The following is a 27,705-nucleotide window of genomic DNA, read 5'->3' as shown; positions in this document are numbered from 1 at the left end:
TCCTGCTCCAGCGCCCGGCTGCCGGTGCTGCAGCCGCTGCCATGGTGATGGGCCTCGCGAGAACTGCTGCTAGCTACCGCGCAGCTCTCGCGCGATCGGGGAGGTGGGAAGTATCCCGGGCTGGGGGTGGGGGTACGCCGCACAGCTCCAGTCGCCGTCGCGGCTTCCGGTGCTAGGTGGAGGGAAGGAAGGAGGGAGCAGGGGAGTGGGCCAGGGCAGCAGCCGGGCTGAAGTCGGCTTGGGGAGCCAGAGGGAGCGGAGCGGAACCTGCAGGGCGGAGGCGGCGGCCGCAGCGGCGCAGCTGATAGCAGGAACAGGTGAGAGGCTGGGAAGGGAAGGCGGGTCCCGGTAGAGAAGAGGCTCGGTCAGGGTGAGGGCTGAGGAGATAGAGCGCCTCCCGGGCCCCGCCCGGCACTGCTTGGCGTGGGGCGGTGGGATCCTTCCCACCCGAGAGCTCAGAGAGGGGGCGTCGGGCCAGCTTCACGCCTGCCCCCGCATTTGAAGGACGCAGAGCTGGGGTGGGGGTGGGGGGCGCACACGAATTTGTTCTCCGCCTCGCTCAAGGGGGCGACCTGGGCTGCAGTTAGGTTGTCGCCTGCAGGAGGTGGGCTGTTGAGGGGGAGGAAAACCGTCCGAGGAGAGGCGATGCGGGGGCGGTGATGGCTGTTTGTATCTTTTCTGTTAAAGGGCTAGGGAATGCTGCTTTCTTCTACTCCCTCTCCCTCCCCCACCTTAGCAATAGGAGACCGGAGAGAAGCCTTGCTGTGGTTACACCCCCTCCCCCATCATAGGGCAGGGGTGCGTAGGGGGGTTGGGGGTTAGCCAACAGGGCAGGCTGCTGGGGCACCACATGGGCGCTAGCTATTCTGGTAGAGGTTGCGCTTTCGAGTCTAGGGAACCGCAGGTTGGGAAGAGGGCAGCAGGTGGGGAGAGGGTGGAGAGGAGGCAGGAGAAGGGGGAGGGGGATCTGATCTTCCTGGGAGAAGAGAGGTGGGGCCTTCCTCCCCAGGCGGAGCGGGGGCGGTCTCACAGGAGGAGGGAGCATCTTGTCACTGGCCCTCAGTTTGTGTCTTCCAATCCGCTTTCTTTCTTTAGGAAGTACCAGGATTCCCGGAACAGAAAATGGAGCCATTGCTTACGCGAATCGTTTGAGGGGAGGGGCGGGAGTTGGGGAGGTGGAGTTCCCTGTTAAAACGGGCCACTTGATTAGCAAAGTGGTAGCTGTTATTTTTGGGGAATTCCCGCCTTGATTGCATTAAGGCGGGTCTCGGTCTTTCCAGGCCAGGAGGAATGTGGTGGTGGAGGTGGAGGATTGTGGTATGTAGTCAGGAGTGAGAAGAAATAGTAAGGCCATCCCGGTGAGGGAGAAATGTAACCTAAACCTGTCTCTGCTGTTGTTGGATTGGGTCACCCCTGGTCTATGGCATGAAAGTTTTATTGGGAGGAGATCTGCTGCAAGAGTCTGATTGCTTGGGTCAGTGCAACAGGACAGAATCTAGTCGCTGCATACCTCCTTCCCTGTCCTCAATCAGGTAGGTAGTAACAGTCTTTGCTGCCATTTTGTCTTGGGCTTGTTGGGGTAGGTGTCTCCACTTGCCATGACTTGGGACATGGGACAGTGTTATGGGACAGTGGATTATCATAGCCCATTGGACTTGAGTTTGAAAAACATGTCTGTAAAAGTTCATTCTAAGAAAGAAACTAATCCATTAAGGTTCAGCTTTTCACAGAATGAGTGATTGACCTTGGATTCAGCCAGGAAGGGCTCCCACGTATCACATATTCACATGCGTCCTGTTTCCCAGGATAGAATTATTACCTTGCACAGTTAGAATTTTTATAGTTGTCTATCTTGCTTTTCCAAAGAGACTAGACGCTTTTTGACTGCAGGAACTGGATTTTATCTCCTCTTCCACAATGCCCATGCAAACAGTAGGTACCCATGATGAATTTAGAATGTAAATGGATAGAACTCAATAAGCTTTCTAACTGTAGTTTAAGGAAAGGGCAAGAGATGGCTTGGCTGTCAGCAAAAGTGCCTGGAGATAGCTTAGCAAGGGTACAAAGACCCTTAGCCTTTGTAATTAAGAAGTTTTGGTGTCTCTGCCTTCCTAAGAGGCACAGAATAGGCATAGATAATGGAAACTTAAGACCCAAAAAGAAAAATATTACTAGAACACAGAGTCATTATCTGCAGTCCCAGATTTCCTGCTTCCCCATTGTGGGCAAAGGGGTCTCTCCATCAGACCTAAGTCTTTCAAAGTGTTATATATGAATTGGGATCCTGGAGAGTTTGGAGGAGGGACCAATATATGTATATGTGTGGTGTCAGGCACAGAATTGGTACCAGTGAATGGTAGCTGCTATTATTATACTGAATGCAAGTATAAAGGAGAGCAGACTGGAAAGAGTGGAAGTGAGTGAAATACTAAGTGCACAAAGAGTCATATTGTAGTGTGTGTTCATCCACCCTACTCTTTTACACTAGAGTCATAATAAGAGGAAGTGGACTCAGGATAGAGGGTGGGATTTATTGGTTAGAAGGAAGAACTTCTTTAAAACCAGGTTGGTTAAAGCTGAGTATGTAACCGAAAGAAATAGTAGAATCTGCTTCCCTGTATACCTTTATTTTTATCCACCCAGGCTGGAGGGCAATGGTGTGATCATAACTCACTGCAGCCTCAAGCTGGGCTCAAGCCATCCTGTACTTCAGCTTCCTAAGTAGCTGGGACCACATGCGTGTGCCACCATGCCCAGCGAATTTTTTTTTACTTTTTGTAGAGATCTCACTGTGTTGCTAGGGCTGGTCTCAAACTCCTGGCTCCAATATATCCTCCCACCTTGGCCTCCCAAAGTGCTGAGATTACAGGCATGAACCACCATGTCTGAACTCTCCTCACCATTTTTGTTGAGGTAAATTTAGAGGCGGAATGGTATAGTAATTAAGAGTGGCTCTTGGAATCAGACAAAATTAGATTCAAATCCTGCTAATTACCAGTTGCATGTTTCTTGTAAAATTGCTTGTCCTCTCTATTTTCTTCATCTGTAAAGAAGGTAATGATATATGGTTTTCAAGAGAATTATTATTTTTTTGGTTGTCAGTAGAATTAAATGAGATAAATGTAAAGCACCTGGTATTGTACAAAGCATATAGTAAGTACCAAATAACTGTTAGCTGCTATTAATAATCCATTATCATAGTACTAATAATATGAACACTCAGGGCTGCCTTAGAGGAAAAGAGGTTTACAGAAGAACAACTTGCTGCCTGAGGTGCTTGTGTAGAGGGATGATTGTTACCATGAGTTTCTGTGCTGGTCGTAGGCTTATGAGCAGCAAAATCTTTTTTCAGCTTCAGCATCAGCATTGCAGAGACAGCTCCTGCTGCCTGAGTGGGAGGTGAAGCTGGAGCAAGGTGGGTGGCACTGAACCATCTATTTGGATGTAGGGTGAAGACATGGGGGCACAAGAATAGTATTCATATTAGAAAAGTCAGTGTGACTCTGAGATAATGGTTCACTCTTCCAGAAAAGAGCACCCTGATGACCTAGGTCAGGGATTTAGATTCCTAGGTCCCCTTATTTTAGGTCTCAGTCAGTATTCGGGGATCTTCATTTAGTCCACTCTTTTCATTTAGTCCAATCTTAATAAAAAATATCTGCTTTTGAGTATCTGTTTCAGAATATCATGGCCTAGAAATTGTGATATCTGTATAATTATCTGTCTACCGTACCTTCTTCACTCCAACATCTGTTGCAAATATAGATAGAGTGCTAATAAAACTATTTGATAATGAAAAGACATGGGGAGCGTTTGGAAAGAGTCCCACAGATGTTTGAAGGCTTCATACTATAGTCTGGTAAAGAACTGACTAAAGTGGAGATTTCATGAATGTGTTAGAGCTTTACCATGGACTTATACAAAGGATCTGCCACACCATGTGGACCAGAAAGGAAATGGCTCAGAATGTTAGAGATCCACCATTATTACCATATTCCTGAAGAAAGTTGAGATGACTGGGTGTGGCAGGTCTCTTAGTACCTTTTAGTTCTCCCATTACTGCTGAAAGCCTGGCATAATCCTTCCTTTATTAGCTTATGCACAGGAGTGTCAAGCATGAATGTTTAAACTTCAGCATGAGCTTAAGATGTAGGAGAGCATTTGCTCTTTGTTGCAATGGTTTATGTCCTTTTTTTTTTAAAAAAAAAGCAGTCAAACCTTGACTTGAATTCTAATACATAAAATGGACAAAAGTGGAGTTACTCTCTACTGGTGGTGGAAAATGGGGGTGGGGTATAATTACAGCCCCTCGCATGATCTCTCCCCTTTTCAAGCAGAACCCGTGGGCTCTGAGGACATGGAAACCGTTTCTTCAGTTTGTCACATACAGGGAAAAGGATCAGAGACCACCTGTAGAATATGGTCTTCCTCAACCCCACAAGTGTTTTGCCACCCTCAGTAGAACCGTTCTCAACACGCATGTCAGTCACTAGCTATAGGTCAGTCATTGGTGCTGGATGCTGGAGACGTGAAATATGAATAAAGCATAGTCTGTGCTGGCAAAGAGCTCACAGTCTAGTGAGGTACTTTCCAGCCTTTTTCCCATCATGGTATACACAAAAAATGGTAATAGTAAGACTTGAAATCTGAGATGGCTGGCCAAAGGGCTGTAGCCACCCCAAGCCCTGCCCAGCCATCCAGTGGCTGATAGGATCAGTATCTCCAGCTGACCTGTAATGCACTAGAGGCACATTGGGCAGTTCCAGCTCTGGAAAGCAAAACAGGCAAACGTGAATACTGCAGCAAGTCCTAGAGTAGAAGTGTGTTTGGGATGCCGAGGGATCGCAGGTAACTCTTATTCCCCAAGTAGGCAGTTCTCTGTTCCTCTGTGTCCTTAGGCTGCTCTGTATAATGGTTGGCCTTGTCCACATCATGTTTTCCTGTTTAAGTAGTTTACTGTCAGCTCCATCTTGACTTGCACAGTGGGACCAGATTAGGGGCAGAAGATTATTAGGAGTCTAGGCTATTGATGGACTTTCAGTGATTTTGTAATTAGGAATTTATAGTGTTCTGGATATCCAAGACTGTAGAGGTGGGCATTGGATTGGTACAGCCATAGAATATCAGGAGCTGTAGTTAGTGGTTGTAAGCTGGTCAGATTCTAAGAACAAGGCAAGCTGAAATTTTTGGGCAGAGGGCAGTACCACAGAATGTTCCAAAGAAACAAATGAGTCTAGTTTTTATCTTGTCACTGTTTTATCTGGCTAGGATTCTAAAACAGACCTTGTCATCTGTTCTGACTCACTTGCTGAGGGTTGTCCATGGTAAAAGCCAGACCCTTCCCAGGCGTTTTGGGTCTCCATCAGACAGGGTGGTTCGGGATCCTTCTTCACTTCACAGCTGTGGCGTCCTTCAGGTTTGTGTGTTCTGGAGTCTTTTCCAGGATTGTTCTTTGCCTAGATGGGAAGCTGGCATAACAGTTCTGGCCTGAGCCTAAACACCACTAATTGAGCTAATAGGAACTTATTTAGTTAGATATGTTTTAGTTTATACCAAAACTCTAGCTTTGGATCCTCCCTCTTTTCTTTTGTATATTCTATCCCCATTGGTGTCTGTGATGTCTTGCTCTCTTGATTTCCCTTCTGCCCCTCTGGTTGCTTCTTATTCTTTCCTGGCCTGCTTTTCTGCCCACTATTTTATTTATTTATTTATTTATTTAAATTATTTTTTTTTTGAGACGGAGTTTCGCTCTTGTTGCCCAGGCTGGAGTGCAATGGCGTGATCTTGGCTCACAGCAACCTCCACCTTGCAGGTTCAAATCATTCTCCTGCCTCAGCTTATGGAGTAGCTGGGATTACAGGCATGCGTGACCACGCCTGGCTAATTTAGTGCTTTTAGTAGAGACAGGGTTTCTCCGTGTTGGTTAGGCTGGTCTCGAACTCCCGACCTCAGGTGACCCGCCCACCTTGGCCTTCCAAAGTGCTGGGATTACAGGCATGAGTCACCGCGCCAGGCCTATTTATTTTTTATTTATTTGTGTTTTTTTTTTTTTTGAGATGGAGTTGCGTTCTTGTCACCCAGGCTGGAGTGCAATGGTGCAGTCTCAGCTCGCTGCAACCTTTGTCCACCACCTGGCTTCAAGCAATCCTCCAGTCTTGCCTCCTGAGTAGCCAGGATTACAGGAATGCCCCACCATGCCCAGCTAATTTTGTATTTTTAGTAGAGATGGGGGGGGGGTCTCACCATGTTGGCCAGGCTGGTCTTGAACTCCTGACCTCAGGTGACCCACCCACCTTGGCCTCCCTAAGTGCTGGGATTATAGCTGTGAGCCACTGCGCCTGGCTCCCACTACTTTAAATATTGATATGTCAGGCAGGTTTCTGCCTTTGCCCTTTTCTTCTATCCCACTGTGTATACTATCCCTAGATATATCAGTTAGGATGTATTAGTTGCAAAAATAGAAAACACACGTGTCTAAAAGGCTGAGAGGATTTATTAAATCATATAGCAAGACATCTAGTAGAAAGGCAGACATAGGCTGGGTGTAGTGGCTCACGCCTGTAATCCCAGCACTTTGAGAGGCTGAGGCAGGTGGATCACTTGAGGTTAGGAGTTCGAGACCAGCCTGACCAACATGGTGAGACCCTGTCTCTACTAAATACAAAAAATTAGCCGGGCGTGGTGGCAGGCGCCTATAATCCCCCAGCTACTTGGGAGGCTGAGGCAGGAGAATCGCTTGAACCCAGGAGGTGGAGGTTGCAGTGAGCTGAGATTGCGCCATTGCACTCTTGCCTGGGCAACAAGAGCAAAAACTCTGTCTCAAAAAAAAAAAAAGGCAGACACAGAAGAACACATATTGTACAATTCTACTTCTATGAAGTACCTAGAGTAACAAATTCATAGAGACAGGAGAATGGTGGTTGCCAGGGGCTGGAGGGACAGGGGGATTGGGGATCCTCTGTTTAACAGGTACAGTTTCAGTTTGGGAAGATTAAAAAGTTCAGGTGATGAATAGTTGTGATAGTTACACTACAGTGTGAATGTACTTAATGCTACTGAATTGTATACTTAAAAAAATGGTTAGAATGGTAAGTTTTGTGTATATTTTACTATGATTTGAAAAAAAAGAAGCCAGTCAGGTACAGTGGCTCATGCCTGTAATTCCAGAACTTTGGGAGGCCGAGGTGGGTGGATCACTTGAGCCCAGGAGTTCGAGACTAGCCTGGGCAACGTGACGAAACTTCAGTTAAACAAAAATTAGCCAGGTGTGGTGGTGCACGCCTGTAGTCCTAGCTACTCCAGAGGCTGAAGTGGGAGGATTGCTCGAGCCTGGGAGGTGGAGGCTGCAGTGAGCCACGATCACGCCACTGCACTCCAGCTTGGGTGACAGAGCAAGACCCATCTCAGAAAACGAAAGAAGCCAGGCATGGTGGTGCATGACTATAGTCCCAGTTACTCAGGATTGCGTGAGCCCAAGAATTTGAGGCTGTAGCGCACCATGAGGGCACCTGTGAATAGCCATTGTACTTCATCCTGGGCAACATAGTGGGACCCCATCTCTAAAAAAGAAAAAGTTTAATTTACCAGCTTCATACTGTAATTAAGGACCCAACTGAATTTTTCCCATTTTTCTGCTCTGACATCCTGGAGTTTTTAATGTCTGTCTCCCTCTCTTTATGGTCTCCAGATTATTCTAGCTTCTCATCCTTCTACATCATCAACATCCAAAGGCTGGACAAGAGAACATTGCCATAGGTCCTTTTCTAAGATTGAGGGGCCAGGCACAGTGGCTCATGCCTGTAATCTCAGTACTTTGGGAGGCTGAGGTGGGAGGATTGCTTGAGGTCAGGAGTTCGAGACCAGCCTGGGTAACATAGCGAGATCTTGTCTCTACAGAAAAACTTTAAAAATTAGCCAGGCATGGTGATACACACCTGTAGTTCTAGCTACTTGGGAGGTTGAGGTGGGAGGATCTCTTGAGCCCAGGAGATGGAGGCTGCAGTGAGCCACGATCATGCCACTATACTCTAGTCTGAGTGGTAGAGTGAGACTCTTGTTTCTAAAAACAACAGTCATAATAAAAACAAACATGTTCGGGCCAGGTGCGGTGGCTCATGACTGTAATCCCAGCACTTTGGGAGGCCGAGGCGGGTGGATCACGAGGTCAAGAGATTGAGACCATCCTGGCCGACATGGTGAAACCCCATCTCTACTAAAAATACAAAAAATTAGCTGGGCGTAGTGACGGGTGCCTGTAGTCCCAGCTACTCAGGAGGCTGAGGCAGGAGAATGGCGTGAACCCGGGAGGCAGAGCTTACAGTGAGCCGAGATGGCGCCACTGCACTCCAGCCCGGGCGACAGAGGGAGACTCCGTCTCAAACAACAACAACAAACAAACAAACAACCATACATGTTCACCCTCAGATCTGTTCCTCTTGTATTTTCTTTCTGAAGAAATGCCACCCAGTCCCTAGGCCAGAAACCTGGGAATCATCTTTGATTATTCTACTCTTCTGCCTACATTTAAGCACTCATTAAATCCTGTGGATTCTACCATTTTGATGTTTCAAATCTGTCCTCTCCTCTCTAGCTCCACCTCTAGTTGAGAACTTGTGATTTCTCACCTGTATTACTATACCTCCTAAGCAGTCTCTGTGCCTCCAGTCTTTCCCCTTTCTAATTTACTCCTGAAACTTCTGCCAGAATGGTCTTTCTAAAGCACATACCTGATCACGTTACTCAGCATGGCCTTTAAAGCCCTTCATGATCCAGTCCCTGCTTATCTCTCCAGCACCATCCCTCATCATTTTCTTTCTTTTTTTTTTTTGAGACCGAGTCTCACTCTGTCACGTAAGCTAGAGTGCAGTGATGTGATCTTGGCTCACTGCAACCCCTGCTTCCTGGGTTCAAGCAATTCTCCTGCCTCAGCACCCTGAGTAGCTGGGATTACAGGCCCACACCATCATACCTGGCTAATTTTTCTATTTTTAGTAGAGACGGGGTTTTACCATGTTGGCCAGGCTGATCTTGATCTTCTGACCTCATGATCCGCCCACCTCGGCCTCCCAAAGTGCTGGGATTACAGGCGTGAGCCACCACACCTTGCCCGTAATCTTCACTTTAGGAGGCTGAGACTGGAGGATCGTTTGAAGTCAGAAGTTCGAGACCAGCCTGGTCAACAAAGTGAGACTCTATCTCTACCAAAAATAAAAATAAAAATAAAAAAAAAGTTAGCTGCGTCACGATGATTTGGGCCCGTAGGTCTTAGCTACTGGGGAAGCTGAGGCAGTAGGATTGCTTGAGCCCAGGATTTGGATGCTGCAGTGAGCCTGGGTGACAGAGTGAGACCTCATCTCTTTAAAAAAAAAAAAAAAAGATTATATAAATTTTTTTAAAGTGCTATCTGAAACTTAGGTCTTTTTTTCTTTTTCTTTTTTTGAGACATATTCTCTCACTCTGTCACCTGGGCTGGAGTGCAGTGGCGTGATCATGGCTCACTGTGATTCTCTTGTCTCAGCCTCCTGAGTAGTTGGGACTACAGGCGCACACCACCACACCCAGCTTTTTTTTTTTTTTGGTAGCGATGGGCTTTTGCCATGTTGCCCAGGCTGGCCTTGAACTCCTGGGCTCAGGCAATCTTCTTGCATCAGCCTCCCAAAGTGCTGGGATTACAGGTGTGTCCTGCTGTGCCTGGCTCAGTCTTTATGCCTTTGCACACACTTCCCCTGCCCAACTCCCTCTTTATTGTCTGATTACTTCCTCTTCTTCCTTTAGGAGCCAGCTCAGGTATGACCTGAGAATTATGTTTCGGAATCACCCTTTACCCTTCAGTGTTGATTTACTGCTCCAGCTTTCTGGAGCACATAATACTATGTGCTTTACTCTTACTCTCACACTGTTTTGTAGTCCTGTCTTTACTAGTCTTTTCCATTAAAGACTGAGTTTCATGAAGGCAGAAACTGTCTCCCTCTCTGTATCCCTAGTTCAGTATGCCCAATAAATGTTTGATGAATGAGGCCGGGCACGGTGGCCCACGCCTGTAATCCCAGCACTTTGGGAGGCAGAGGCGGGCAGATCACAAGGTCAGGAGATCAAGACCATCCTGGCTAACACGGTGAAATCCTGTCTCTACTAAAAATGCAAAAAATTAGGCAGGTATGGTAGCATGCGCCTGTATTCCCAGCTACTCGGGAGGCTGAGGCAGGAGAATGGCTTGAACCTGGGAGGCAGAGGTTGCAGTGAGCCGAGATTGCGCCACTGCACCCCAGCCCGGACGACAGAGCGAGACTGTCTCAAAAAAAAAAAAAAAAAAAGTTTGATGAATGGATGAAAACTGGTATCAGAAGCTATTTCTTAACTTTGGGAAATCTTTAAGTCTGGTAGAAATAGTTAAGATATAACTAGGAGTTCTTGTGTTCTGATTTCAGTGCTCTTGAGACAAAAACTTGGAGTTTACACAGGTCACAAGCCAGCTGCACCAAGAAAACTCAGTACAGGCATACTCTGCTTTTGTTTTCTTAAATTGTATTGGTCTATTTGGTTAGCTGTGCTAAAAATAGCATCTCTTAGTGATATTTCAACTTGAAAATTATCTAAGAACAAAGCTGTTTTTACTGCACTCTACCTGGCAGCAGAGGGTTTGGGAGACCCTGGTCTTCCTTCCCCTGGACGCTGAAGAGGAGGAGGTAGTGCCAGATCAGGAGTCCCCTCAGAGGTGTCTCATAGCACGTTCTTGGATCATTCACTGGAATCAGGTAGAGGGAGTATGTGTGGCCGACTGGGATGTGTGACTCTCAAAAGCACCTGGAGATTGAGGCAGGCACATTCCTGCAACATATGTAAGGAAAGATGGCTGAGTAGCCAGTTACAGCAACAGCCTGCTTCTCCTGGGGGATGAGGTGGGAGCAGTGAGTTGTCCTCAAGTGAGGATATCGTTAGATGAGGCTTAAATCAACTGATGTGCTTAACTGAATTCCTACAGTGTCCCACACAGATTGTACTAGAGCACATATTTGGGTTCCTATTGTTATTTTTACCAGTGATAATAAAGTTTCTGACTGTAAAACAGAACCTGGAGATATCTTCTTTTTAACAGAGATGTTAGTATATTCCATTTTTCATCTTGAGCCACTCACTTTCAGTCTTAACTGCTGATTCTTGGTATCCAACAGCCAATGGAACCCTGGCATTTTGCCCTGTCAACACAAGAGTACCATCTGTGGTGAAAGAGAGTAACTATAGGCTATATAATACGTGGAGAAACAATTCACGGTTTGTTTGCTTTGCCATTCTGCTTCCTAGTGCTTTTCTAGGAACGTATTGTGAAAGTGAGAGAGAATGGGCTGTATAGCCAAAGATTTGTATTCATGGCACAAAGCTGAAAGCTGCTCCCATCTTGGTGGTAGGGCAGCATGCTCTCTGGTATTAGCAAGGGACAGGGAAAACCAAGACAAGAAAGCCAGCATCCCCTTTGAAATGCTCATTTAAGTTAAGCTCCAGATTATACTTAAAGAAAAGTCATGGCCAGACGTGGTGGGTCATGCCTGTAATCCCAGCACTTTAGGAGGCCGAGGCAGGTGGATTGCTTGAGGCCAGGAGTTTGAGACCAGCCTGGCCAACATGGCAAAACCCCGTCTCTACTAAAAATATAAAAATTAGCAAGGCGTGGTGGCACATGCCTGTAATCCCAGCTACTCGGGAGGCTGAGACACAAGAATCGCTTGAACTTGGGAGGCAGAAGTTGCAGTGAGCAACCTCTGCCTCTGCACTTCAGCCTGGGTGACAGAGTGAGACTCTGTCTCAAAAAAAAAAAAAAAAAAAAAAAGAGGAGGAGTCATAACATCCATTAGTTTCAAGGCCCTAGGCTGTGCCAAGGAGACACATGATAGCTACTGGATATTTATTTATTTTTTGAGACGGAGTCTCACTGTTGCACAGGCTGGAGTGCAGTGGCGTGATCTTGGCTCACTGCAACCTCTGCTTCCTGGGTTCAAGCGATTCTCCTGCCTGAGCCTCTGGAGTAGCTGGGACTACAAGCATGTACCACCACGCCCAGCTAATTTTTTTTTTTTGAGACAGAGTCTTGCTGTTGTCTGTCCGGGCTGGAGTGTGATGGCGCCCGCCACCACACCTGGCTAATTTTTTTGTGTTTTTAGCAGAGACAGGATTTCACTGTATTAGCCAGGATGCTCTCGATCTCCTGACCTCGTGATCCGCCCGCCTCGGCCTCGGCTGGAGTGCCAACGGCGTGATCTCAGCTCACTGTAACCTCTGCCTCCTGGATTCAAGCGGTTCTCCTGCCTCGGCTTCCTGAGTACAGGCGCGCACTACCATGCCCAGCTAATTTTTATATTTTTAATAGAGATGGGGCTTCACCATGTTGGCCAGGCTGTTGTCAAACTCCCAACCTCAGGTGATACGCCCACCTCAGCCTCCCAAAGTGCTGGGATTACAGGCATGAGCCACCATGCCCGGCCAGCTATTTAGATATTTTATCAGTTATTCATCAGTCCCACTGTATATTAAATGGCAAGAGAGAATCCCACCAATTCTAGTCTTCTAGTCCTTTTATGTTGTTCCCAAACCAGTCCTGGGTCAAATATGTGTGGAAAATGGCTGAGAATGAACAGGATAGCTAAGCAACTTTCTGTGCATTACATAGAGATACCAAATCCTACTGGACAGAAGAAATAATATAAGGACATCCTCAGATGAGGCTTAAATCAGCCAGTGTGCTTAATTGAACTCCCACAGTCGACTTGGCACTAGAGGGAGGACAGATTCAAAATAAGTAGACATAGTCTTTGCACATAGGGAATACACAGTTTAACGGGGGAGACAGTAAATACACAGACTTATAAAAGAAGAAAAGCTCCACAAGGTAGTAAGTGCCACATTGAGTGGTTAAGGTCATTCAAAGTAAGGCCTTGATGTGGCATGCCAGGAAATAATAGGTGTAACACTGGGATCAGCTTTTGAACCAGGACTTCAGCATGACAGCCGAGCAAAGAAGCAAATCAAAGGACAGTGTACCTGTGTTCTGGGGCAAGGCATATTGGCTACTTATATGTTTTTCAGCCACCACTATACTCACAGTTGGTAAGCATTTAATCAGCAATAGTTTCAGTCATAAAGGACAGCAAGATAAATGTGTGGCATAAATTTAATTCAGAATCTGGGCCAAAGCCTGATACCAAACCTTTAAAGCAAAGTGTCATCTGGAGCTGAAGGAAAAGGCTGCCTGAGCAAGAGGCAGAATAAAGGCTAGAAGACTAGGAAGACTTGGGAAAGGTTTAAATTTCATGAGGTGTTAGTAGTATGACCAAAAATCACTACTACAAATTGCCAAGGTTGGTGAGAGCTGTTCTTAGCTGGGTAGGTCGGTTAGGGGTCCTCAGGAGTCTGTCCACCTGGGTGGGTTGAGGCAGGAAGAGTAGGGAGGAAGTCGAGCGGGTGGCTTGGCTGAAGTTGAACCCTAAGGTTGAGCTAGCCCTTCTTCCTGGTGTGTGAACCCTCTAGGTCAGGGGTAGGGCTCATCTGGGGAACCTACTGAGAGTGCCACGCCTGGCTCATTAGTGGCTGTCTGGGGAGGCCTTTTGAAGATGAAACACTTCATAAGCACTCATTGTTTCTGTTTTTTCGGACAAACTAGTACTTTGGTCTTCAGGGACTGTTGATCTGGCTCAGTTGCACTAGACTGGAATTTGCTGCAAACTGAGAAGGCTGGTGGGGGAAATGTCAGAAGTTTTTGTAAAAACAACCAAACTCCCACCAAACCCCCATGCTTTAGCTTGTAAATAGGATTCCTCCCTGTCCACCTCTCACATTCTTGGGTTTGGGTGCACTTTGTCTTGACCTGTCCCTTTGGCTGCTGAGTTTGGGGTGTGTGTATGTCTCTGGTTCCCAGACTCTAGAGAATGCCAGCAGCTGGCCTATGGTGATTGCTGAATAAGCTGCCGGCTGACACATGCCTCCTGCAGGCACAGAGAACTGGCTTGTATGGATGATTCTGAATCCTCATTTTATTATTGTTTCAAAGATGCATTTCTGTGGCTATCCTGTGCCATAGAGAAGAGAGGGAAGAAGAAAGGGAATGAATGAATGAATCTGATTCTGTCTGTTGGGGCAATGGCTGGGGTGAGCAGATAGACATTTTATACCTTCATAATGATTCTTTTGGTCCTGTTCATCCTTTCAGCAGGTATTTGTTGTTGTTGTTGTTATTATTATTATTATTATTTTGAGATGGATTCTCGCCCTGTCACCCAGGCTGGAGTGCAGTGGCGTGATCTCGGCTCACTGCAACCTCCACCTCCCAGGTTCAAGCGATTCTCCTGCCTCAACGTTCGAGTAGCTGGGACTACAGGAGTGTGCCACCATGCCCGGGTAGTTTTTGTATTTTTAGTAGAGATGGGGTTTTACCATGTTGGCCAGGCTGTTCTCAAACTCCTGACCTCAGGTGATCCACCCGCCTGGGCCTCCCAGAGTGCTGGGATTACAGGCGTGAGCCACTGCGCTCGGCCTCAGCAGGTATTTGTTACGTGCCTACCATATACCAGGCATAGCATCCAGTCTGAGTGAGCTTTCAGTAAAGTCAGTAGAGACCCTGGGGATTAGTTCAGTTTTTCAAGTACTGTGTGCTAGGCACTATTCTTGATACTGGAGACAGAGCAGTGAACAAAACACATAAGGAGCTGATATCTTAGGCAGAATAAAACAATCAGCAAGAAATAAATATATAATGTATCAGATGGTGATAAATGTTACGAAGAAAAGTAAAGTGGGATAAATGGGGTAGGGAGTGGTGTGTGTCTGTGTGTGTGTGTTATACATGTGGTTGTGGGAGGCCTCTTTGGTAGGTGACATTGAAACAGACAACTAACTGAAGGGGGTGAAGGAGTAATCTATGATGGTTATCTGGGAGAGAAGCATTCCAGGCAGAAGTGATAGCAAATATGAAAGCTTTGGGCCAGGCATGGTGGCTCATGCTTGTAATCCCAGTGCCCTGGGAGGCTAAGGCAGGAGGATTGCTTGAACCCAGGAGTTTGAGACCAGCCTGGGCAACATGGTAAGACCCCGCCTCTTTAAAAAAAAAAAAAAAAAAAAGCTTTGAGGCAGGAAAGGAAAGTGTTGGGGAATTGGAGTGGAGTAAGCAAAGAGAGAGTAGTAGATCTCATGAGAGAAGTAGGGGAGTGTAGGTCATGTAGGACCTTGTAAGCCATGGTTTGGGCCTTGGGTTTTACTGAAAAGGAGCTATGAAGCCACGAGAGGGTTTTGAACAGAGGACTCATATGACCTGAGTTTGGTTTTAAAACCACCCTAGATGCTATATGGAGAATAGGCCGAAAGGCTTAGGGAAGAAGCAGAGAACCAATGAGATGACTGCCCCATTGCAGCGACCATGTGGGACAGCTCCCTCCTTGGATGGGCCACAGTAAGCTAAGGATGCACCTAGCTGAGGAGTAAAGGGGTAGCCCCGCCATACCCCACCTCTCTACTCCCAGTGCACTGTTGTTTGAACAGGGCACAACATTAGCAGCTGGCATTCCACAGAGTGTAAAGGATCAGCCTCTTTTAAGAGTGCAGCTTTGTTATTCCTCATTTATTTTGGGGTGGAAGAAAGATGGACTTGCAAAAATATAGGAAGGGAAGAGGCAGAGTCTCTTGATTAGAGGAGAGAGCATAAACCTTGGGAAACTGGCAAGCCTGAACCTTGTCAGGAGTCACAGAGAGCCACTCCTCATTCCACTCCCTCCTCTCCCACCCTTGCCAGAAGTCTCAGGGTAAGTAAGGTTAGGGGAGGGAGGGGCATTAATGATCTTGCAATGCCTTGGGGTATAGGGTAGAATGTTAGAACTGAAAGGACTTCAAAAATCATCTAGTTCAATCCCCCTTCCATTTACAGGTGCAGATATGGAAAAGTGAAGTAACTTGCCCAGAGTCACATGGTTAGATTACTGGTAGAGCAGGGATCCTTAGTGTTTACTGCTTTGTCTCTGTTCCCAAAGACTCAGTATGTATCTCAGTGGGCCTTGGTATTTATAGTCCCTTCAGGCTCTCGGTTTGTCATGAATGAACTCTAGCCATGACCTTGGGAAATTCTATTTACTTGGAAGTCCTGACAAGCAAATGATGGTACGATTTTACATTTCCTTTGTCTAGGATCAAGTCTTCCATACCAGGGACCAGGCCAAAACCAGACTGCCACTGCCCCTACTTGGGCCCCACTGTCCCCAGAAAGCAGCTGCTGTGATCATGGGCAATATCTTTGGAAACCTTCTCAAGAGCCTGATTGGGAAGAAGGAGATGCGCATCCTGATGGTGGGCCTGGATGCTGCAGGGAAGACCACCATCCTATACAAGCTGAAACTGGGGGAGATCGTCACGACCATCCCTACCATTGGTAAGAGCACAGCTTGGATGTGGGCTTTCATGCCGGCACCTGAGGCAGGGCAGGGACCTATTCGTGGTTCCCCAACCTGGCCTCTTCTTCCCAGGCAAGTCCATACAATTTGTGGGGTTCAGAAAAGAGGGCGGTGTTGTTTAGCTTACTACCAGGTGCTGAGGCTGCTGTTTGCCCACCTAATCTGGCTCTCCCTGATGCGGGAACTTCCATGGCCTGGCACTCAACAGTTGCCCTCAGGCACGGAGTTGGTTTGTTCTCTGTGTTGTTTGGAAAGCAGGTAAAAGGCTTTGATGTTCCTGCCAAAGGCTTGGAATTACTTGGGTTTAGATCTTTGGTGGCCAATCTTGGTTACAGTTTGCTGAAGGGAGGGAGAACATTCGCCATGTAGATGGGGTCTCCAGTCAGCATTGTCAGCTGGCTCTGCCTTTGGGGCTCCAGGATGCCAGCTTACTTCCCTTTCTTCACTCTGCCTCTCAGGCCCCACATCTTAGCTGAGGCCGACTCTGGTGGCCAAAGTACCAGAGTAAGGCTGAGTCATTTTGTAGGAGGGAGCACCAAAGACTGAGTGTAAAAGTCAGGAAAGTTGGCCCAGGCAACTGTGAACCTCTCAACCAACCTTACTCACCCTCTTCGATGATGACTTCTCTTAGGTTTTCATTTTGGCCTTCAGGCTGCTAGGTTAACGATTATCAGGACTGAGGAAGCCTTAGCTTTTGTTCCATTGTTGGTGTCATGGCCACCACTGGGGGAAAGCAGAACCAAACTCATTGTGGTGGTGTTTGCGGGGCTAGTGTTTGAGGCCAAGTGGCCATTGCCTGTTTTTTTTCCAAAGGGTTCAATGTGGAGACAGTGGAATATAAGAACATCAGCTTCACAGTGTGGGATGTGGGTGGCCAGGACAAGATTCGACCCCTCTGGAGACACTACTTCCAGAACACCCAAGGTATGTCCAGGCCTAGCATGGGTTGGTTGGGTATGAGCAGAGAGTGTGGCTGTCTTTCTTGTTTATGGGTGGCCATAACAGCAGGCTGTTACCCTGCTGCAGCTCCTGGGGGCAGAAGAAAGGGAGGAAAGGGAGCAAATATTTGGAGGGTGTCAGGCAGGTGTGGTCTTTTGGTTGGGGGGCGGGGGTTACCTGTCATCTTAGTGCAGCCCATGCTCTGCCTTCCTAGGATTGATATTTGTGGTCGACAGCAATGATCGGGAGCGAGTAAATGAGGCCCGGGAAGAGCTGATGAGAATGCTGGCGGAGGACGAGCTCCGGGATGCTGTACTCCTTGTCTTTGCAAACAAACAGGTGAGACTTCTTCTCACCCCTGAATTTGGGAGACAGCAAACTGGCTGTGGAAATTGTTGGCTCTTGGGCCTGTTATATGGTGAACCCTTTTAGTATGCTCTCAATGTTAGAAGTGTGGGAAACTGAGCACTTGGCTTCTTTATGTCCCTCTTCTTGTGCCCCACCCCAAGCTTTATTTAGCAACATTTCAGTCCTCAGGAATTGTCTCAAATCTTTCTTTCATCTTGCCTGTTATCTACTTTAGGAGAATTGGCCTCACTCCTGCTGTCAGACAGACCTGATTCTTTGGTCAGTCTGGGAATCACGTCTCTTGCTTCCCCACCAGCCTCGTATTTGGTTTCCAATTCTTCAGTACAGTGACCTCTAGTGCTTTGGATCTTGAGTTCTAGGTGACTAAATCCAAAGTAGCTCCTTAGGATCTTGTTCTGGGTTTCCTAAAATAAAGGAGGAGGGGAAGGTGCTGGTACACATTTCTTTGGTAGATGGGTGTTCTAGAAGCCTTTAAAAAATCCTGAGGCTTCTTTTTATGTGTCTCCCACGTGCTCCAGGATCTGCCTAATGCTATGAACGCTGCTGAGATCACAGACAAGCTGGGCCTGCATTCCCTTCGTCACCGTAACTGGTACATTCAGGCCACCTGTGCCACCAGCGGGGACGGGCTGTACGAAGGCCTGGACTGGCTGGCCAATCAGCTCAAAAACAAGAAGTGAGAGCCAGACAGCCCTAACCAAGCGCCCCACCCACCCCTGACATACCTACTGTCACCCTGCCCCAGTCCTACCCCTTCCTCTCCATTGCAAGTGTGGCCAGGGCCCTGGGTATCATGTCCGCATGCCCAGCAAGAGCCTTGCCTCCCCTGCCTCCCCTCCTTTTTCCTGTCCACCTATATGACCAATCCCTAATTGCTGTCCTGATGATGAGTCATTCCAATTTACTGGATTTAAAACAAAAACAAAGTTGTTACGGTTTCATGGGGTGGCCCCTCTCTTTCTCACCCTCTGGGTTTCGGGAGGTCGAGTGGGGTATTCTCTTTGTTTGGCAGTGGTTGCTGTCCTCTTGGCATCTGAGTCCTTTCTCTGTCCCCACAAGCCCTTCTACTCCCTGTTTGCCTTTCCTTCGCCACCCTCTCCCTGTTCTACATGGAAATTGCACGGGCCTCTCTGTGTTTGCGTGCATGTGTGCGCCTGTATATACATGTATAGAGAGATATATTTGTGGGGGCCGGGGGGAGCGGGGAGGGGGTGGAGTGAAGCTCAGGGCTTGCAGCCAGGACACTGCCCACTGGAGCCTGTCATCTGCCCATTCCGTGTTGGTGAGATTAAGGGAAGAAGGTAGGAGGGCATTAGTCAAGCCGGACTGCCCCAGTCTTTGACTGGTTACCCTCCTCTCTGCAGGTAGGTTTTTCTGGATGATAGGACAGATGATGGATTCTCCACCACCATTTTCCTTGTACTCTTCTCTCCACCCTTCTTAGGGCTGGAGGGTGGCATTTATCTCTAGATGACTGTTCCCAAGGAGATGCCACTCTGCTCTGCCTTACTGTTGGGAAGGAGAGAGGAACCCACTCACTCTTATCAGCTTAGAGTGTTCAACTGATCCTCCCCCCACCATCTTCAGATCTGTTCCTCTGGAGCTTGACTGGGGGGTGGGGATGGCAAGTCCGTGGTGTGTGTTAGGGACCCAGGGCATTGGGGGAAGGGAGGCGAAGGCCTCAGGTTTTCCATCTTCATTCTCTTTTGTTATTAGGAAAAGGTGAGGCATGGACCAATCCCATTCCTGCCTTCCAGTGCCCCACCACTCTTCTGATCTTGGGGGTTGGATGGTTCATCTGTCCTTGGTCAGAATTTTCTCACCCTAGTACTCCTACTGGCCTGACCAGGGCTGACTGGGTGTTCTAATGAGGAGCTTGGAAGTGGGGTGACATAGCTGACCTTAGTATCAACCCCCCTCTTCTCCAACTCTTGTTTTCTAGTCCAGGATGTGCTAAAGGACGAAGATTTTCTATTGTTTCCAGGTCCTCAGACCATCCTTGCTGTCCCTTCACCCTCCATGCCCCTGTCCTCCTCACCCACTTCTCATAAATGGATCTGGGGGTTAGAGTGGAGGAAATAAAATCCTGAAGTGGTTGTCAGTGCTTGTGGGATGCAGTGGTCTTCAGGGTTCTCCCCACATTATTATGTAGTTGTTCAGAAGCTGTTGCTACTGCGTCTCTCTGTCTGCAGGGGGCACTTGTCCCTGAGGTCCTGGCCTGGGTCCTGACTTCTGTAGTTTCTGTGAAGACGTGGCTGTCCTGTGGGCTCCTGTGTGTGCTGGCTGCGCCCTGAGCTCCGAGACAGCTGCCCATAACCTGCTAAGGTCAGGGCCAGGGCCCCCCACAGCATGGCTGAGGGACCCCTTCCCAGTAGGGCTGTCCCCAGCCCCACTCCATGGGGCCAGGTTTCCTGGCCACTTTTGTTGATAGCAGGTGGATCAATATTAGTAACCCCATCCAAGATTGAACTGTGAAAGAGAGGTTCCAGGGGTATCTCCCTCAGTGCCAGTTACTTAGTGATGTGTTACCCGGGATGCAGCAGGTGTGTACAGGTATCTTGCTCTCTAGGCCTGTGTGTGTGTGTGTGTGTGTGTGTGTATGTATGTGTGTGGGTGTGGGTGTGGGTGTGTTTGTGTGTGGTGGTTGTGGGGGGGGTTGTTGGAGGTTCTATTTCATTTAAAAATGTATTCATTTCCCTGGCCCCACAGATGCTTCCCTCCATACTTTTTATTTGTTCTGTTTCCTCAGATTTATTTTGTCCTGCCCCATTGCCTCTCCTTCCTTGAACTCTTGTTTTCAATCTCAACTCATTCACTGCTGTTGCTCATTTGCCCTTTTCCATGTATTTTTTCCTACTTAGGATTTTCCACTCTATCTTTGTGGTTCATGAGGACTTTGCCTCTTCTCCTGCCTCATTCCCTGACTTTCTGTAGTTAGATGCCAGTCCTAAATAGGTTTTCCTCACTTCAGGCCTCACCCCTCACCCTGTTTTTTTGGGGGTTCCAGGGACCAATCTGGGGCTGAAAATGTTAGGAGGTTGCCTTGGTGCTGCCCCAGATCTGTCCAGCAGGGGGCAGTAAGTGATCTTGGTAGTATCCCTGGCTGCTAAGCCCTTGGCAGGGGTGGTCCTTTCTACATTCCCATTCACTTAACAGCTCTTTTGGGATTGGGTGTTTCATTCCATTTTTGCCCACTCCCTCTCCTCTCCTCTGGTAGGTTTAATTTTATGCTTTCCCTGATTCCAGCTTTCTGCTTCCTGAGGACTCCCCGCTCCCACCACCCCAAAGTTTGTCTGTGGTGTTATAGTGGTAACTGCAGTTCCTCCTCTGGAATGTAGACTGTATATGTTTAATAACTCACCTTCTCTATCCTTGCTCAAAATGTGGGATAACGCGATGACTGTGACCCTGGTTGGAAATTAAACTTGTTTTATGCAGCTTTGGAGCAGACCTTCATCTTTGCTGTGCAGCAGCCGTGGGACAGTAGTTTCATGGTGAGGGCAGTCCTGTTTCTGGTCCCTCTCTCCATAGTGCTCCTTCTTTCAGCAAAGGGGTAAAAGGCACACTTGATTGATAGAGAGTAAGGTTATGGAGGAACTTAGTCCCACTCCACACTGGTTATTTCTTCCCATCATACCCTGCAGGGGGGAGCCCAAATGAATTGGGCACCAGAGTGTGAGGGCTTTGTGACTTTCCTCCTCTAGTTCTAAAGGGTTTAAACCTGAAATCAGCCGTATTTCTCACCTGTTGGTAGACTGTATGGACTTCACTGGCTGAAGGGCCCTGAACTTGGAGGGCCTCATGTGCCTCTACTCTCAGATCTCCTCAGCCTTGCACATGAGGTGCTTCTAGTTTGAACAGAGACCCCCTCACTAATCTAGTTCTGGACTTTGGCAGTGAATAAACATGAAGGATAAACGTCTGGGCAGTGTAATGACCTTAATCCTTCTTACAACTGATGGCCCTGCATCAGCTCTACTTCAGGCATGTGGTTTTTCATTGTCAGGATGCCAAGCCTCATCCAGAGATCCTACAAATGTCTTGAGGAATAGACCTTTTCCATAAAGCCTCCATCCTCCCATCGCACTCCCATCACTATTCTGTTCCTCACCTGCTACCAGTGTCTGGCTCCAGGCAAAGAAAGGGATGGTGCTACCTTTAGGGTGGGTGAGGTCTGGGTGAGCCAGGCAAGCCTTCCCCAATCTTAATATTTTCTTAAGCTTTGAGGACAGAGGTCTTCCCAGCCTGCTGTTGTGGGAAAGGGATAGGATTTAGGCATATAATAAGTTTGAGAGCCCCAAGTACCAGTGTGAAGCATATAATTTGTATTCAGTTACTTCCCTGCTGCCTCCCCTGCCAATTTTCCTTTTCAGCACTTCTGTTATTAATAGGCCATCACCCTCAAGGACCAGTGCTTCCACCCATATATAACTCTCAAACACTCCAACCAGACATGTCTTATCAATCCTAGTGACTTTGAACATTACCCACCTACTCCTCAAGATCAGATGACACTTTCCTCCTTCCAGGCTTCTCCAAAGTTCTGCTTGGTGACAGGGTGCTGATAAGAGTATCTTTCCCAAGTATTTTCTTTCTTCTTCTTTTTTTTTTTTTTTTTTTTTTTTTTTGAGATGGAGTTTTGCTCTTGTTGCCCAGGCTGGAGGGCAATGGCACGATCTCGGCTCACCACAACCTCCGCCTCCTGGGTTGAAGCAATTCTCCTGCTTCAGCCTCCTGAGGAGCTGGGATTACCGGCATGCACCACCACACTCAGTTAATTTTGTATTTTTAGTAGAGATGGGTTCTCCATGTTAGTGAGACTGGTCTTGAACTCCCAACCTCAGGGGATCTGCCCACCTCAGCCTCCCAAAGTGCTAGGATTACAGGTGTGAGCCACCACGCCCGGCTAGGTGTTTTATTTCTATATTAGCAAATAGATATCTTTCAGAGCTACAACCTCTCATGATAATGGAGAGGACTTTAGCTGAATGGTGGGCCAGTGGGGGGGTCTTTGGACCCCTGAACAACTTGGGGAAGAGGATGACCTATTCCCATCTGTCCCTTAGTACTCAATTTAGAATGCCAGGAAGGAAGTAGAGGGGAGCCCTCTTGTGGCAGTTGCTGAAACCTTCCAGTTCTTTTGAGGGGACGGGATGAAGAGGAGACTGAACCTGGGAGGTAAATGCTTAGCACCCAGCTCTTAGGACAAACAGCAATCCCATCTTCCAGAACATGCATAGCATCAGTCATGGACTGGCAGAAGACTTGGACCCAGGGTCCACTTCAGGATAATCTGGGCAAGGGAGCTTCCCAAATGAGCCTGTAGAAAGCCAGTGGAAGGGCTTAGGTTGGCTAAGGTGGGATGGAGGGCAAAACCCTCCCCTTCATTGCAGAGTATAGGGGCAGTGGCAGAGAATGAATGTATGTGTGGGTTTCTCAGCCTTGAGGTATAAGGTCTGAAGGCTCTGGGGATTCACTGCATACACCACTTCCAGTTTAAGCGCCTAGGTTGGTTACAGCAGGAAGTTGACAAGTATGTATTTAGTATATTCAGTGTTTTTAGGCATCTGCTAAAAGTAGATCAAACCACTGAACTCAGGGAGGGGCCTGGGGATCCATTTCTGGGATGCTGTGGAATCCTTTTGGGATATCTGTAGTGTACCACGTTGGGTAGCGAGAGTTGGGGGACACCCCTTCCATTGCTGCTGCTTAGTGTAGAGAGTGGTGTCTTTGGGCAGCAGTAATATTATTAAGAAAAGCTTTTTTTTTTTTTTTTTTTTTTTTTGAGACACAGTCTCTGTCATCCAGGCCGGAATGCAGTGGCGTGATCTCACCTAACTGTAACCTCTGTCTCCCAGGTTCAAGCGATTCTTGTGCCTCAGCCTTTTCCGAGTTGCTGGGATTATGAATGCACACCACAACTCCCTGCTAATTTTTTTTTTTTTTTTTTTTTGAGACGGAGTCTCACTTTTGCCCAAGCTGGAGTGCAGTGGCGTGATCTCAGCTCAGTGCAGCCTCTGCCTCTCAGGTTCAAGCAATTCTCCTGCCTCAGCCTCCGAGTAGCTGGGACTACAGGTATGCGCCACCATGCCCAGCTGATTTTTCTATTTTTAGTAGAGATGGGGTTTCACCATGTTGGCCAGGCTGGTCTTGAACTTGTGACCTCAAGTGATTCACCCACATTGGCCTCCCAAAGTGCTGGGATTACAGGTATGAGCCACCGTGCCTGGCAGAAAAACTTCTTTTCCAGTTCTGAAGAGTGTGAAGGTAGGAGAGCCAGAATTCAGTTCTCTCACTTTCCAACCCAGTAGCTGGAGAGAGAGTGTCATGCTGGTCACTGGGGAGTGATAGAATCCGGATGCCTGCCTTCCTCTTCAAGTTTTTCTTTCTGATTGGGTTTCCTGACCCTGATTGCTGGTATGGGTAAGAATGACTCTGAATTCCTGAGAAAAGGGAAGAGGGTTAGGACGGAGGAAATGGAATCATTTAGTCAGGTAAAGGGAGCAAAGCCACCGAAGGCAGTGGTTGGAGGTGTAGACATGAGGAAGTTGGGTTGGGACCATTCACCATCAAGACTTGAAGATGAGTGTCTGTTTGTGTGTGTCATGTTGGCTGTGAGTTGCAGAAGAGAGTATCTGGCCTCTAGTTGAGGAGCACTTCTGGCTTCTGAGCTGAACATGGTGGAGTAGAGAAAATACTCAGTCCAAAACCCTGGCTATCTATGCAGAGGGCTAACCAGTTCTACCCATGTACCCTTCCTTCCCCCACCCTTCCTCACAAGCCAGGCATATTGAGAGCTGTCTGGCAGTCAATCCAGGTGAGGCAGCAGGTTTGAGAATGGGCTTGTCCGCCTGGCACCTGCTTCCTCCCACCTCCACCTTCACCCCTCCATCCCATACATCGTTCAGGGTCCTCCCAGCACAGAATTGAGTACAAGGACTTTTAAGGCTTGGAGGGCTTAGCTTGGGGCTCTAACCCACAGGAATTCTTTCTGAGTTCTGAATATAGTAATAAAGGGCACTCTTGGCTTTAGGTTATAGATAGGAGATGGGGAATCTGTTCTTGTCTTTGCCAAATCTTGCATTGATGGGATGATACCTCTTTGGTTAGAACAGCCATAGGGGAAGAGTGGAGGAAGTAAGTAAGTGCTTCGTTCTTGGATGAATATATATATGCATAAACATACCTGAAAGAAAACATCTAGTCAGCTGGGGGTATGCATACTCTTGAAAATACAACACGAGGCCAGGCATGGTGGCTCAATTCTATAATCTCAACACTTTGGGAGGCTGAGGTGGGAGGATAGCTTGAGCCCAGGAGTTTGAGATCAACCTGGGCAACATGGTGAGGCCCCGTCTCTATAAGAAAATAAAATATATATTATATATATAATTATATGTTTATATGATATATATATAATTATATATATATTATATATATTTTATATATATATATATATATATTTTACTTTTATTTAAAAAAATAGAGATGGGATTTCACTGTGTTGCCCAGGCTGGTTTCAAACTCCTGGGCTCAAGCAGTCCTCCCACCCCAGCCTCCCAAAGTGCTGGAATTACAGGCATGAGCCATTGTGCCCAGCCAAAAAAATGTTTTTAATTAGTTGGGCATGGTGGCACGTGCTTGTGGTCCCAGCTACTCAGGAGGCTGAGGCAGGAGGATTGCTTGAGCCTGAGAGGTTGAGGCTGCAGTGAGCTGTGTTTGTGCCACCGCACTGGTGACACAGCAAGACCCTGTCTCAACAAAAATCAAATTTTAAACCCAGATTTGTATATGCCAACTCAGGCTTTTACTTTATTAACAACCTGTTAAACACTTAAGAACATTTAAAGAGCAGTGTTCTGCTTATTCTTTGGCACATAATAGTCATGCAACCTTGATGAACAAATGGATGAATTAACACCATTGTCTTTAATCAAGCTGGGCATGGTGGGTGCCCCATGAGTCTTGGAAGCCCAGGTACTGTGGTAGGGTTTCTCCTACACACTGACAGAGATACCTTTGAGTGTGGAGGCTTTTCTAGCGATGGTTCTGTGATTAAGTTGTGTCTCCAGCCAGGGGTGGGCTAACTCTCCTATCTCTCCAAGAATCATCTCACCTTTCTCTGTTGTTTGGATTTCTTCTAACTTGATCCAAGGAAAAAGCTCCTTCTCTGGTCCCTCCAGGGTGCAGATGGGCTTGTGCTGCCTGTGGGTGGATATTGTGTTTAATAGTTTTGCCCTTTCCATTTCTGCTACCACCATCTCCTACTCTACTCCTCTTCCCCTTCAGGTTCCTGAACAGAGCCTCAGACCTGGATAAGACAATAGCCTTCCACCTTCACCACACTGTTCGAGTCTGCTGATACATCAGTGCAGTATGCTGTGTCATCCTTTTGCTTAGAAACTTCCAATGTGTTCCCACTGCCTTAGCCTGACATTCAAGGTTCTTCACAACTAGCCTTTTTTTTGTTTTGTTTTGTTTTTTGAGCTGGAGTCTCGCTCTGTTGCCCAGGCTGGAGTGCAGTGGCGCGATCTTGGCTCACTGCAAACTCCGCCTCCTGGGTTCATGCCATTCTCCTGCCTCAGCCTCCCGAGTAGCTGGGACTACAGGCGCCTGCCACCATGCCTGGCTAATTTTTTGTAATTTTAGTAGAGATGGGGTTTCACCGTGTTAGCCAGCATGGGTCTCGATATCCTGACCTCGTGATCTGCCCGCCTCAGCCTCCCAAAGTGCTGGGATTACAGGCGTGAGTCACTGCACCCGGCCTACAACTAGCCCTTAATTCCCTCTCCAGCCACCTCTCTCTAGTCTCTGGCCAAATCCCTTACTTTAGCCAAATTAGTCCATTCATTTTTCCTAAACATCTGGCCCTCTGCCTTTACCTCCTTTCTCACTTGTTTAAAAATCCCACTCCAAGATCTAGCTCAAGTTTCACCTCCTCCACAAAGCTGCCTGTGCCCTCTGCAACCACAAGGACTTTTATAGTTTTTCCCCACGTTGGCTCCTTTAGCTCTGTTAGCACAACTCATTTAACACCTCCCACTCATTACCTTGTATTGCTATATATCTTGTTTATTTGTGTAATATTTAATATTAAAAATTATTTTTATAACCTGAGAAGTAACATCTGAGCAGGAAAAAAATTATTTTTATAACCAAAGTAATTTTTATTGTAAAAGATCCAAACAATACAAAAATATACAGAGCAACATGTGGGACATTCCCCTTTACCCTTCTCTCTCCCATGCCCAAACGTAACCATCCTCAGCTATTTGATGTGCATCCTTCTAGTTCTTTTTCTAAATGTATGTGCTGACACATGTTTGTGGAGGGGTTAAAATATAAATGGGCTCATATCACATCTGTTATTCTGCTACTTGCTTTTCTACTTAGTGTATATATACATTTGTCTTAGAGATTTTCTATATTAGTATAATTAGATCTCCATTTAATGGCTTCTCAGTATTTCATAGTATAATTTCTTCAAAATAAAACATACTGTCTAGAATCTATTATTTGGAGGGTATCATGTAGCTAGTACTTAGCTCCAGACATGATTGCAGCCTTGACCTTGCCATCAGTTAGCTGGCTCTTTGGGGGAGATAGGAAGGGAGGAATGGGGCATACACAAATAACTGCAACAAAAGGAAAAATATAATAATGTCCACAAGTGTATGCCTGGAGCTCCTAGCTAAGAGAATCAGGACTTCACAGAGGAAATGATATTTGAGCTTAGCCTGGAGGGAGCTTGACAGGTAAAAGAAGTGTAAGAGTTCAGGCACAGAGATGGAAACAGAAGATGTAGGTTTGTCTGATGCCAGACCACAGTCCATGAGCAGAAAGGGAATTTGGCTCAATTCATAAACATTTACTGAGTATTGATGTGTCAGACACTATACTAGCAATGAAGATTTAGAAATGAGAAACATGAGGTTCCTGTCTCTAAAAGGGATTCAGTTTAATAGAATAAAAG

At 47.1% G+C, this 27,705-nt stretch overlaps 1 protein-coding gene across 3 annotated transcripts; it reads left to right on the top strand.

Annotated features, from left to right (window-relative positions):
• The first annotated feature begins 58 nt into the window (after positions 1–58).
• On the top strand, positions 59–27,093 carry ARF3 (ADP ribosylation factor 3). 3 transcript variants are annotated; one of them, XM_063672722.1, is made up of 5 exons: positions 59–317; positions 16,162–16,402; positions 17,238–17,348; positions 17,578–17,702; positions 26,022–27,093. In XM_063672722.1, the coding sequence occupies exons 2-5, from the start codon at positions 16,255–16,257 to the stop codon at positions 26,049–26,051; spliced, it is 414 nt and encodes a 137-aa protein (XP_063528792.1). In that variant the 5' UTR covers positions 59–317; positions 16,162–16,254; the 3' UTR covers positions 26,052–27,093. The 3 variants fall into 3 exon arrangements, with proteins under 3 accessions (XP_063528792.1, XP_054298193.1, XP_054298192.1); XM_054442218.2 differs by lacking the exon at positions 26,022–27,093 and adding an exon at positions 18,251–21,169; XM_054442217.2 differs by lacking the exon at positions 26,022–27,093 and adding an exon at positions 18,251–21,169 and having other exon boundaries at positions 107–1,532.
• Positions 27,094–27,705: the final 612 nt, after the last annotated feature.

The sequence above is a fragment of the Pongo pygmaeus genome, chromosome 10, assembly GCF_028885625.2.
Source record: "Pongo pygmaeus isolate AG05252 chromosome 10, NHGRI_mPonPyg2-v2.0_pri, whole genome shotgun sequence".
NCBI classification, from domain to species: Eukaryota; Metazoa; Chordata; class Mammalia; order Primates; family Hominidae; genus Pongo; species Pongo pygmaeus.
The sequence above is the reverse complement of the archived record's forward strand: the minus strand, read 5'-3'. Positions and strand labels throughout refer to the sequence as shown.